General features: G+C 41.4%; 1 protein-coding gene across 15 annotated transcripts in view; it reads right to left on the bottom strand.

Moving 5' to 3' along the window:
* The window catches only part of LOC124298637 (protein NDRG3), a 77095-nt gene extending 64339 nt beyond the window's left edge, over nucleotides 1-12756 (bottom strand). For 4 of the 15 annotated variants that reach the window (XR_006906853.1, XM_046750896.1, XM_046750891.1 and 1 more), the window contains exons 1-8: nucleotides 12583-12756; nucleotides 9467-9795; nucleotides 7983-8036; nucleotides 3596-3795; nucleotides 3245-3365; nucleotides 2129-2417; nucleotides 1598-1867; nucleotides 1299-1383 (exon numbers count right to left, since the gene is read on the bottom strand). Coding sequence is in view for 14 of the 15 variants with exons in the window: in XM_046750896.1 (XP_046606852.1) it covers nucleotides 1299-1383; nucleotides 1598-1867; nucleotides 2129-2417; nucleotides 3245-3365; nucleotides 3596-3795; nucleotides 7983-8036; nucleotides 9467-9681 (1234 nt within the window). In the remaining variant the exon portion in view is untranslated. Of the gene's footprint in view, nucleotides 1-1298; nucleotides 1384-1597; nucleotides 1868-2128; nucleotides 2418-3244; nucleotides 3366-3595; nucleotides 3796-7982; nucleotides 8037-8661; nucleotides 9030-9082; nucleotides 9287-9466; nucleotides 9796-10660; nucleotides 10792-12582 lie in introns of those variants that run through there. The other 11 variants (XM_046750893.1, XM_046750900.1, XM_046750892.1 and 8 more) reach the window with 11 other exon arrangements.
* Nucleotides 12757-13110: the final 354 nt, after the last annotated feature.

Raw genomic sequence — 13110 nt, 5'->3', positions numbered from 1 at the left:
TCCGTCATTCACTAACAGTATGTTAATTTTATACATCAGGTTTACGTATTAATAATTGTAAGCAGTAGTACGATGAATCATTAGGTGATCTGGTTATGATATTCATTACGTTTCCAAATAATATTCTATTGTTTGTCTGTGTAATCTGAAAATCTTTACAATGAAGCATATTTCCTCATCTAGGGTGTGAAAAATCTCTTTTCCCCAACGTCAAGCATCATTACGCGATTCTTCTCTATTTGGTTGAAGCAGAATATTTTTAGATTACACAGTGTCTCCGAATTAAACATTTTTATAGCTCCATTAACGGCAATATAGTTATAACAGCAATAATAAAAATAATAATTATCGTAATAATCATAATAATGAACTGGTTCATCAGCAATACTGCTGCATAATAACAATTCGATACTCCGTTGTCATTAAAACTATGCACAGGTGATACGGTTACCACAGAAGGAAACTTGAATATATTCAGGTTCAACGGAACAAGCAATTGGGCTTACGATATCCCCTTCATATTCACAAGAGCTTTTAAACGTTCTGCGTAGCCATCTTACATGCATTAAACTGAAAACTTGAGATCCAAGCAATCCGCAAACACACCTTGATTCAAAGCTAATATAAGATATAATCACGGGAACGTTGATTTTCCAACACTTGGTGTTGGGTCATAATCTCTGCATTTTACGTTTCATCAACGGTAATTTAAAGTGAACACCGACAATGCTGAAATAAACAGCCATGCAAGAGTAGTAAAAAACATTTGCATCAATCATTTCATTCTTAAAAAATTTAGCTTCAATTCTTGTTGAGGATTGAACGTGTATAATTTAGTTACGTTTGCCCTAGCCTCACGACACATACTTGATGTTGCGCTAAGGTCAGTTACGCACATTAAGAAAAACTGGACGGTAAGACGGCCACGCAGCGCCTAGTTAATTCACTAGCAATTGTCCCACACATTAGGTTAATAGCGCCTTCCTCTCATAATACAGGGTATCTCAGAATAATGGCATCAAGCTTCGGTAGATTGTAGAGGTTTCCAAGACAAGAAATTTTCGATAAGCAAATCATGGTCGGTGCAATCTCTTTGATGGCCTGTATCGCCTGAACGGGATTGCACCGACCATGGTTTACTTATCGCAAAATTTCTTGTCTTGGAAACCTCTACAATCTACTGAAGCTTGATGCCATTATTCTAAAACACTCCGTACATCAAAATTTTGTGTAGATTAACTTTGATTTAAACGTTACGTTGCTGCTGGCAGAGATGTAACGGTTTCAAGCTCACTTACCGTATCCTTCGCCCTGAAGGAATAGTCGGAAAGCTTCGCTAACTTTGCCCGGCTGTTCTTCGAGCACCATTCCGCAATCGGAGATCTATTTTGAGAGGAAAAGAACATCGATGAATAATTGAAAAGAGTCAACTGGTATGAACGGGAAGAGTCCTCTTCCACTTGACAGACTGATTAATTATTGTGTATGTGCGCTAATAATGTACGGGATGTCCGACAAATTAATTTACAATAGAGGCATGGAGCAGCTCGGATAGCGAAACGGTCATTTCAGAGTAGCGTAAATTTCGTAAGCGTACCTTCATCCAGGAACTGTTGGTCGGATCTAGACGACCGTTTAACGTCACGGTATCTTCGACGTGCGGGCTCAACGAACCAGTGATGTTGATTACGGGCACTCCCAGAGTCAACCCCTCCTTCTTGCGGGTTGGATCCAACTCGCGGACGATGTTTAGGTCCGTGCGACGAACGTAGCTGTCGATGAAAAGGGCCAGATTCGTTGGGTTCACTCGTCGCTCAAAGTAGCTCTTGTAGACTTGGACCAAGTCGTGATTGCGCTCCTCGGTACCCTGCAGTGGCCGAGAAGACAAGAAATGCATATTTTCAATACGAAGAAAGCAAAATCGATCGATTCAAGCGCCCCATCGACGTGCGAGGTCTTCTCCGATGGGTTGGATTACCGCGTATACTAGAAATCGAGATAATTGATGGATGTGGGGCGGTGCTTGTCCGCATATGAGATTCGTTACAATGATGAGCGAATAAGTAGCGTAACAGAGATGCGGAAGTACATCGAGGATGTCAATGACTTGCCACATCGAGAATCTTACCCTTCCGAAGTGGTGCCACATGAGGTAATCCAGGACACCTTGCGTCATTCCCTGAGACCGGAGGTGTCGGACATTCAATTTTTGGTAACCCCACTCAATCCAACCGGCCTGCGTGGAGACGCAGTTGATGAGGCACAGTGCGTTAACTTTTTCTGGATGAACCAGGGCAAACCGCGAGAGTATATTGGCGCCAGCACCAACTCCGAAGCCGATCACAGACTTGAGTCCAAAATGACCGAGGACAAACTGCAGCTGTTCGGCGAGCTCGTCCATAGACGGATAAGTGTAGCTGCAATGAGTAATTGACTGCTAATTAGGTATCCCTAGAGGGTGTTAAGTACTTTGTTAGGCATAAATCATGTTTTTCAATTTTCTGGTATAGCGCTTGAGTCGTTTATAGTGCTATTTCAAGTAAGATCTTACTATTTACCCCTTGGATTCTTATTGGAATGCTTTAAGGAGATAGTTTTCCTTACTTAGCCAATATTTCAGTGCATGCCTCAGTACGTAAGAATATAATTAGTCACGTCAGAAAAATGTTTCTTTCAAGAGGTGATTAAAAAAAAAAAAACATCGGTCGCGGCCTTTTGAATGCACTCTCTTTCCAGAAAAAAAAAACAGGAATGTATTTTCCTGAAAACAGTATGGGAAAATTCTGGAAAACAGCGTCGTGAAAATTCTGGCTTCTGGTAAGAATCTGAACGGGTACTTGAACCGTAGTAGTATATCATGAACAGAAAAATTGTATGTAATTGAAAGAACACGAGGATAATGTTCTAGTCGATTGGAGATGAAATGGCCATATTCTTTATAACGTGCATGGATACAATCCCGGAAGACTGAAAAGGTATGCGGGAGGTGTTAAAGTTAATCCGATATTACGACTTTTGTTAAGTATTAACGAATCTTCACACCAAGATTATAATACAAATGCACAATTTTGTAGGGATGCAGACTGGAATCGAAAATCCCGTACTCGCAATCCATCACCCTAGATTAAATATTCTACTGACAGGTTAGTTATTTTCAGAACATGTTTCATATTTACAGAGTATGTTTCATAATGTGCATTTGGAACACGGATACAAAGTGAGTAATGAAAACAAGGCTGCTTACTTTTCCGGCAACGTGGGGGCACCTTCCTCTTGTCCTGGGGCATTTACGTGGTAAACACAAAAGTTCTCCAGAAGAATGCGCATGTCGATGTAATTGAAAAATGCCTGGAAACTCGAGATATCTGAAAATCAATTATTGCATTTTCATTTGGCTTTCGTATTAAACGGCGACAAATAAACTGTAGCTCCTGTAATACTCTGAGTTACCGTATGTCTAAAGAAACAGATGTACCGCGTCTGGTACAGTAATTGTAATCTTTTTTTTTTTGTCTCATTCACCACTTGACACGAGTAACTCGCGGCGAGTAATAAAAATAATTTAGCCGGCTTTAGGACGATATCAGCAACTTACAGTTAAGGCCCAAGTCGTGATAGGTTAAAATTGCAGGTTTTCCCTGATTTCCGTGAATGGCAACCAACAGTGTCCCTTTGTCCGTTTCAACCCGCTCCTCCCGGATCAGCTTCTCGTCCCGGGTGGGATATCTCAATTCCGGGAACTGGAGCTGGATGTTTTTCAATTCAATGTCGTCCATACTGTCTGAAGGCATGGTGCTGTTTCATAAAAAATCACGCTATATTTTTGCGGGTGTATAGAAAATGGACTAACATACTAGCTATACCGATGCAAACGCGTAACATCGAACAAGTTGAGGGATTCATCCGATGATCGAATAAGTTGACGTGTATCATATGCGAAATGAACTATGAGTAGAATTGACTCTGGGGTTTTGCATTGTATAAATGATTTGGAAAACTTTGATACGCAGGAGTTGAACGATGAATTGCAAATGGCATAAAGACAAATGGTGCAAGGTGTTTGTACTCGATGACGGTATGCGTAAGCCAAAAAAATGAAATTCAGTATAATACACATGAGCAATATCTGTACAGCTTGACGTTTTTAAGTTTCGTATTGATCTAAATGCCACACCCGGGTGGAACGAGTACGACTCCTCGGGTAAAGGTTCCTCCTATGTATTCCTGTCGTGCCTTCGCCTTTGCTCGGGAGGTTCGCCTATCTTTGGGCTGCGTGCTTGCTCGTGCAACCACGTAGATCACGATTGTTGGATCGTATATGCATTATAGGTCATGTTCATAGCAGTGTTCATCACTAAAGTCGTACACGACGGCGTCGACAAGTGTATTCCCTCATAGAATCACAAACACGCCGTCACCTAGCGAATTGTGTAGATACGCACGTAGCGCTGGTAACTGACATGTCCTTATATCACACAGTAGTACTCGAGTCAGTGGTGTCAATCAAGTTCTCCACATTCATTGATTGGTGAAATTCATTAATTGAAAACAAACGCACCGCAGTGTTAGATATTATTGGATTAATTCGCTAGGTAAGCATCTCGCAAAGAGGCGAGACTAAGTTAAACCCTTTCGCTAATTTTTTTGCTGTTTGCGGTAGATATGCCACAGTTGTGCAACGTATATCAGCTCAAAAGAAGAGGTGAGAATGCGTAAGGTAAACTTGAGTGGAATGTATCGAGCCACCTTGTATAATGCCCAGAATTAAATAATTGAATTGGGTCAGTAGATGAAATGTGGAATTGACACGGCTGGAGTCATTCTTGAAAATTGACGTATTAACGTTCAGTAGAAATATGACCATTATTTTATATTCCCTCACGTTATTTCGAATATATCACGTGCTCTTGAACCGTGCAGAAAATAAACTGAAGCCAACCGTCAATTATTACGGCTATATCCAACAAAAACAGCCCACGTAACAATAATCGCGCCACGGCACCGTCACCAGAGCTACTGTTTGCAATCGATGCGCGTTCTCAAGTAAAAAAAAAAAAAGAAAAAGAAAAAATACACAGTAGTATTAGGTTTGAATCGTATAAGTCAACTGATCAAAATATGATTCCTTCGAATCATCTCCATAGGTGGATCGGGTATGATCATATGGCTAGTAGACAATGGTACGTGAGTTGAGTTTCTTCCATTTGAGATCAAGTAAGTCTGACGCTATTAAGTAATACTGTCTGCTGTCCTTGACTACACGTGTGAGCAAACTTGTGGACGATATAAAAGTGTACACAGCAGGAACAAAAATAATTATCGAATAAGAATTACTGTATTTCATCAACATTCAACATACAAAATTTTCACTATCTGATCTGCTATTTCCAAATTTTTATTTTCATTTTTGGAATTTGCCAAAGGAACTCCACTAGGAGAAAATCCCCAACAATTGTAAAAGCATGGTTAAAGTTGATTCAAGTTGTATGATAATTCACATATTCCTACAACATTGAGGAAGAAACAATATGTAAATAAGTATGTCGCAGCTCGAGGCATGCTGGAGATTTCGAGTTTGTTTCAACGGCTGATCAATCATCTGTACAGAGTTTGTGGTTATCGCGAATAAGAGAAAGGGTAGAAGATGGGGGCTTTGCTGCAGGTGCGGGATAAATCGAATGTCTAACAAGCATGTGGACAGACGCGACCGTGGCGAGGCTAACACTCGATACTCAGAAACGTGATACTTGATCAGAAAATTTTTCTGGCCTGAGTGAGGTCAGCGTAAGAAACTGAGGAGTAATTTTCAGTCAAACACTGAACACCACGAAATTCTGATCTTCATAAAAATAATGACTGCCGCGGTAACAAGACCAATACAGCAATTACTCACTCAATTATTGTTTGAATATACATAATTGGAATAATAAAAATAACATAAAGCGATGAATGTCGTTATATCGGGTATTTCATTATTCTAAATATCAACCAGCTACCATGCTTCAATGATTATCAAAGCGCGGTCTGAAATATCTATTAAACGCATTACAAATGTTACCTGAATACATGTTGGCATAGTTTTCCGAGCAGTAGATTCACGAGTCCTCAAATCTGTTAAATTACGAAATTATAGGGTGTTGCTATAGTGCCTACTTTTCATAAGACTCAACACGACGCAACAAGCCATTGCTCTGGTTGTGGGTTAGGCCGTTTGACAATTACGTACGAGCTCGTTCTACATACTTCTGCCCAATATCCATAACTTACTCTAATTATACAGTTAATCTAGTATCCGGTGCTCCACTGCTCTGGCAACTAAAATGCTCATTAGCAATCCCCTCTCTCGAAACATCTGAAGTATTCTCTCTCTGCGATACCATTTGGGTCTGTTTGCATCGAAGACAACGTGATGGAGATTTTATGAATAGTACTGAAATTTGTCTTCAGTGTTTTTTATTTTTTTTCGATACTACAAAAGTACGATCCGACAATAAATTAGAAGTTTATGACACAAAGCGAAGTTGACAATGATGCGAGACAAGAACAAACCTGAATCGAGTATCTATGATGTTTCGGAGCTGATGGCTCACACCTACAATCTGCGAAGCTCATACCCCGGGATTTTTACTTCGAGCATTTCTCTCCTACTCATTCCTGTGTTATTGAATAAAGATCCAACAGCACCTCCGGCTCATTGATGAACTGAAGTGGAATATACAATATCAAAGAATGATTATCAATACGGCAACACACCGGTAAGCATCGCCTTGGAGGTTTAAAAAATAGTTTATTCCAGACGGAACGTATATAGCCATGTCTACCAGCAAAAGCTAAAGGTAATATAAGCTTTAGAGCTTACGCGCTCACATTTGGGAAGATAGGTTTTTTTCGATCGAGTGATTAGATTTAGGGGCTTGTATCGCTGAATGTGGCAAAATAAATTTTTATTTTTGGGGAGGCACCTGACTTACTTGGTCAATGCTATTGTAGAATTTAAATTAGCACTTCACCCTCATTTTACATTCGATATAGTCGAATGAAATGCTTTTTCTAGAGAGACGTTGTCCCATGTCTCTTCGTTAAAAAGTTTCTGACATGGTCAATGGTTCGAAGAACAGAAAAGGAGTATGAGCGTGCAGCTCACGCGTGTAGGACAAGGATGCACTACTACTATAGATACTAACTGGGTCAAAATGGCTAACCTTGGAAAATTTCGGTCAATTCAATTTTGGAGCAGCCAATGTAAGTAAGAATTTGTACCGAACTGGAACTTGTCAAGTCAATGACAGCCCGCTTCAATTGCCAATACTCCTCTTTTCCTCTTGAAGTTAGTTCTCTAGGCATATAAAGCACCTCTATCTCACCTCGCCGTTGGAAACGGCTGTAATTATAGTACGAGTACGAATTTTACTTTGATCAAGAAGGCATATGCAGCATTGGGGTTACAAGGAAAAGTATCGTCCTTCTATTTACTTTGAGATTTGGATTAACTCCATAATATTCCAGCACAGCTGATAAACCCAACCCGAAAAATGTACCTTTCGAAAAATTACTTAATATGTACACAGCGTGCAGTGTGATTGCGGTACTGCGTGAGAATCTTTCTTCGCGAAGTACCTAGCCCTGCAGTGCATTGAAATTATCACAGAGAAACAATTAGGTGGTACGTAACGCCGCTTGTAGAGCATCTCATTGTGGATGGTAAATCACTCTTTGAGGGAAAAGTGGCATTCCTTTAAATTGTCATCGAATTGTCCATCGTTGTATTTATCGCTGAACTCGACTAAATTTAGCAGGTTACACTGGACACCTAGATATTTACGACGGGTGCATGCGGGAAAAATTAATAATCCAAATACAACTGTTACATAAAAAAAAAAAAAATGTATAACAATACAAGAACAGGGAGTAGAATCACACCTCTACGTTATGCCAGTGATATGGATCGTAAAGATAAATATAAGTTTCAGATCGAAACTTACCCCAGCAGAGCTGATTCTTCGGCACTTGCTGCGGCGGGCATCTTGTTTCTGTCCCTAAAACAAACATGGCGGCGAATAATCACACGACTGGCCCTATAGGCTTACGTACTCCGCCGATACGACAAGGCTTGTTAACTACTGTTAATCATTGGCAAGCTGACGTTAACTGCTTAGCAATGCTATACGCAGTTGAGCGTCGTAGATTGCAACAGCTACTGGAGACTTTTTGGCGCAGCCCGGATTCATTGATTAAAATATTAGGTTCCATTGCATAGAGTCGCCTCGTGCCGGGTGACCTGTTCCACATTTCCAGATCGATTCCTACACTTACGTGGAGCCCCGGTAAGTCACACTTGTATGGGAAATTTTGCAAGAGATGTCTCACGAAGCAGTAAAACCGAGAAGAAAAGGAATTTATCCATTCTAGGCTGCGCCAAAATCTTCAACAGTGACGTTATTCATCCAAAATCCGACTTGGGATGAATTTTCCAAGCTCCTTTATATTCGGATATTTTTGGTGACAGAGGATAAAATAAAAGTCTGTTACGAAAAAAGATGTGCAACATATTTACACGTGGTACACAGCAGCAAAGCGTCTCTGATGATAAGCACAAAAATCAGTGATTGGGTGTACAATATCCATCTACAAGTTTAGTCACATAGGTGGTGTAAGACTTACTTCACTTGCAATTCGGACTTCCACTCAGCCAACGTGCGTCTTAACGCGAGGTCTGATCAATACAGGATGGAGCCACTGGTCGCCAGTCTGTTAGTTTACCTTTGTACTTACGAGCCGAGAGTCGGAGTATTATTCCAACTACATCAACTTGATAGTCCCCATCGATTTGCTGACGATGATACCGGTAGAGAACTTGGCAAAGTACGAGTCTCTACACGTGATATCGTTTTTGGCCCACTGGCGATACGAGTGTAACCGGCCCGGTAGTATCAGTGATGCGGATGCCTGGAGCTGTGCCCCCTTCCCCTCAAGGTACCAGATCATGTGACGAGTGATTCACCCCTAGAGGTACTTGTTAAAACGTACACTCATCCACCCATGTAAATTTATGCATGCAACAAAGTATACACGTTTGGAATACCTAGCGATCCTTCGAAGCACTCATCGGCGGCAGTCTCGATCGACCAGCTGAACGCCATACGTACATGTATTCCGATGAATATTCAAGAAACTTTATATGGTTTCACTGAGAAGTGGCAACAGTGCAATCGTCACCACCCTCGGCAGGGGTTTCTATGCGTGATTCGATACGCTGGGTTAGAAAAGCAACGAGCGACGGTCAACTCTGCGGAGGTTAATATCAGCATGAAATAACGAATTAAGCAGCAAACAAAAATCAGGTATACCCATTTGGCGCGTATCTCCAAAGTCTAAAGCCAAAATCCCATTGCCGTTGTTTTCATTGTATATATATGATACATTATATACATTTTCCCATCACTTCATTTAACGGCGATCGACTTACCTGGATACGATCGATACGCACTCCCTATGATCTTCTATCAGGGGATCCTTTTTCCGTATCTCGACCTTGGGTGAGGCAAAACTGAACGCCTTTTTGACACTCTCAAGAACACTCTGGCCAGTGCTCTGTGTTTGGTCCGCAACGGTTGTGCTTTTGTAGACGTCTTCGCCCAGGTCTCCTAACGACCTGTACGAAGCGCCTGTACCTGCCGGCATGGCAATCGGGCAGAGACTCTCCCTGATGACCGCTGCCGACGGGCCCAGAGGTAGGTATTGTCCGGTGATGGGAGGGTTGCCGAAGAGTTTCCCGAATAGGCCGCGTGCAGACTGCTGCGAAGGCGTGCCCAAAGCGAATATGCCAATTCGTACGTCAACAAGGCAAACAAACCAGACAAAACAATAATCAAAATCAAAACGGGACAAACAACAGAGTCCAGGCACAAGACCGAAAGTACGCTGCCAATAACATTGGTTTGCTATGTAGAATCCTCGTCGCCGCGACCGATCCCTTTCAACGATCAATTCATCATGATGCGACCGACCGAATCATGTTCCCCGAATCGCGGAAGACCCCTGATTGCTTAACCATGAGAGAGCAAGTCACTACTTCCTGCGAACAATACTGTTGAGAGTGTATCCGTTTACCAGTAAAAAGCGCGTAAAGGATTACGTCTTTCAAGGTGGAGCTGCCCCATGATAATTCTTCGTCTCTTATGTTAAAGAAATTCAACGCGCAAGTTCTGAGGTGCGACGAGGCAGAGAAAATACCGATTTCGGACGATCTTGGCCTATCCCGCGAAAATGCAGTTCACCCCGTCATACCGACAAACCCTAATTCTTGTGTACTGTGTGCATAAAAATGTAGACAAATGAACACAAGTAGGTAATTTAATTTTTTTGCAAGGCATCCTGGATGTGAATGTTTATATTTGACAATTCTCACGCAAGCCCTTGCATTTTGAAAATTGATCTTATAATAAGAGCACACGTGTGCACAGGGCTTAAGTTAGACCTCGTTTCATCATAAGCCATGTATAAAAATGTTTCAAGCTTCCAGAGCAAACAGCTCCATGTAATTCTCAAGTTCTGTAATATTTTCGATCAAAGTGATGAGCCTCTTAAAGGTAACACCGACTTACTGAATTGAAAGGTATGGCGGGTGATTTAATAAAGCACAGGAATAAGCTGATAATACCTTCTCGTTGGCGGAGAATAATACATCAGAAGATTTCCACAATACTTTGTTGTAACGTCACCGGGAAATCACTAGCAAATTTCGGTTCAGTCTATAAGGGGCCGTACTCACGAGGCATTGACTTGACGGTTCTGAAATTGTTCTGAACTTCCGATACGATCTACACATTCTTTTTATCCATGGGATAAATTCAACTGCGGTTTCTACCCTGTTCTATCAATACAGGAATTAATTATGGTTTTGATTGAAATAAAAATTATAAGAAATTGATGCAGTCAAACAATATCATACGTCATTGGCAGCAACTGTCAGCCTTTAGTCAACATGGGAAATGGGATGGGATGCACGAGTGGATAAAACATAGCATGCGATAAACTTAAGACATCGATATCCATGCGGTGGTTATGCATTCCGATAGGAAAATTGTGTGAGTGTAAGTTCTCTATATCATAACAGGCATTTGTTTCGAGCCTGCTCTGTTTCAGAACGTGAACAATCTAAAATTAATGCTACACAACTTCTGTTTTGGCTAAAGGATCATCGCGTTTTATTTTTTTTCTTCTAATAATCAGAAGTACTGGAATCAGACATCAATCGCCAGGATTATTATTTCAATGGAAGTGAGCTGATCGTGACTTCAAAATGCGCTGCCAAATGTACATGCATACAAGAGTTATTTGACCGAAGCTCCCCCCCCCCCCCCCCAGAAGAACGACAGGCAACGTCATTTCCTACCCCTTACGTATATGCTGAGAATCCAACTTGCATACCCAAAAATTATGCTCACAAACACACAGACACACACACGCCCGCGTACGCAATTGCAGCGAATCAATGTATTTTGATACCAATTAAACACACGAATAGGTATACACTTTAGCGTTTGATCATGAAACCTCGAGAGGATACGAAATTCTTAGTAAAGAGAACATTTTTCTCAAATTATACGATATCGACATACGCATGAAGATCCTAACGTATCGAGCGTGGAAAATGGTTTTCTTTAAATTTAAATCAGTAATAATACGTGTACTTAGTGTAATTTTGCCAATTAGCAGACCGATATTTGTCATTTTCATTTCAATAAAATAAATCTACTATATCAAAAGTCTTGTACAAGTAAAGACGGGATGAGATGTCAATTAAAATTTCAGAGAATTTCGTACCGGCTCAACGTTTCGTGGCAAAGGTGTGAAAAGGTTATTCAATATCACTTATAGAATCGTTATAGTATAAGCAACATGTAACAAAAAAATGAAGGACAAGAGCTGATCGTTGTCGTGTGTAGCGCGTGCGTCCTTGTATGTGTGCTGAGATTGAAAAAGAAAATTATTCCAGACTATCCGTCGGTTATTGATTTTCGAAAGTCATGTAACTTCGGTGGATCTGGTCGTATATCGTACATCTTACATTGGTTGGTTGTTGGATATGATATTCCAAATAGTAAACCACACAGCAATTACACAACCGTACAGCTAGTGTTCGCTAGTGCTTCATAGAATCAGCTAACGTCAATTGCGTGAATTGATGTATGTCAGGTTGTCAACCTATTAAGCCACAAAGAAGCGGTGAATCGATATTATTTCTATACTTTTTACTGCCAGGTAATTCGGAACAACCCCGCTGTTCAAGTATTGATTTTTCAGGGGAAGGTAATATTCAGGCTAGTTGAGCGACCCTCTATTCTCCACCCCCGCGCCCCGCTGGGCTGCCATTGCCGTGACGAGTTTAGTACAAGCTGATGCTTCTAGCCAAAGATGTGTTACAGACATTAATTTTTTCAGCCTTGGAGCCAGACACCGGATGTTGCCTCGTGCGATGCAGTAACAAATGGTCAATTTGGATCGTCACATATACGTATATATGCATGTACATAACAGCGGACGGTTAAAACGTATTCACATGGTTGAATATTTACTTACCTTGGCGATGGGTTACGAACTTTTACCGGGGATTGATGCACACCCGAAGAACCGAGAAATAACTGCAGCTTAACGAAGAGACCGCCGCTCCTGCTTAAAAACCTCGGAAAATCGGAGTGATTTTCGTGGTGGAACGTACGTGACGGACTGATGCTCGTGCGCCAGTACTGAACTGCCCGGATTACCATTGGCCAGAAAATATTTCACTGGTCAATGGGGGCTGCGCGAATAGACGTCGGCGCATTCCGCCGACGAATAAGAAAAGCCGACGACGGTACAGGCGTCGGCATCTCGCGTAAGATTGTTCAAACGCCGGTAAGCGTGAACCGCAAAACGATGCCTGCGCGACGCATGGTACACCATGCGATTTGCCCATGACCGACAGCCGACAATCTTCATACTGACACGCGATTGGTGTGTGCTTTACTGACGATGAATGGAACGAAATGGTAGGAGCTCGTGCCGATTGTAGCTAAAGCGACGGTAAATGTACCGTTTTTCTTTAACGTAGGTCACTGTGATACGTGT

Source organism: Neodiprion virginianus, chromosome 2 (assembly GCF_021901495.1).
Source record: "Neodiprion virginianus isolate iyNeoVirg1 chromosome 2, iyNeoVirg1.1, whole genome shotgun sequence".
Lineage (NCBI taxonomy): Eukaryota > Metazoa > Arthropoda > Insecta > Hymenoptera > Diprionidae > Neodiprion > Neodiprion virginianus.
Note: the sequence above shows the minus strand (reverse complement) of the source record. Positions and strands in the feature narration are given on the sequence as shown.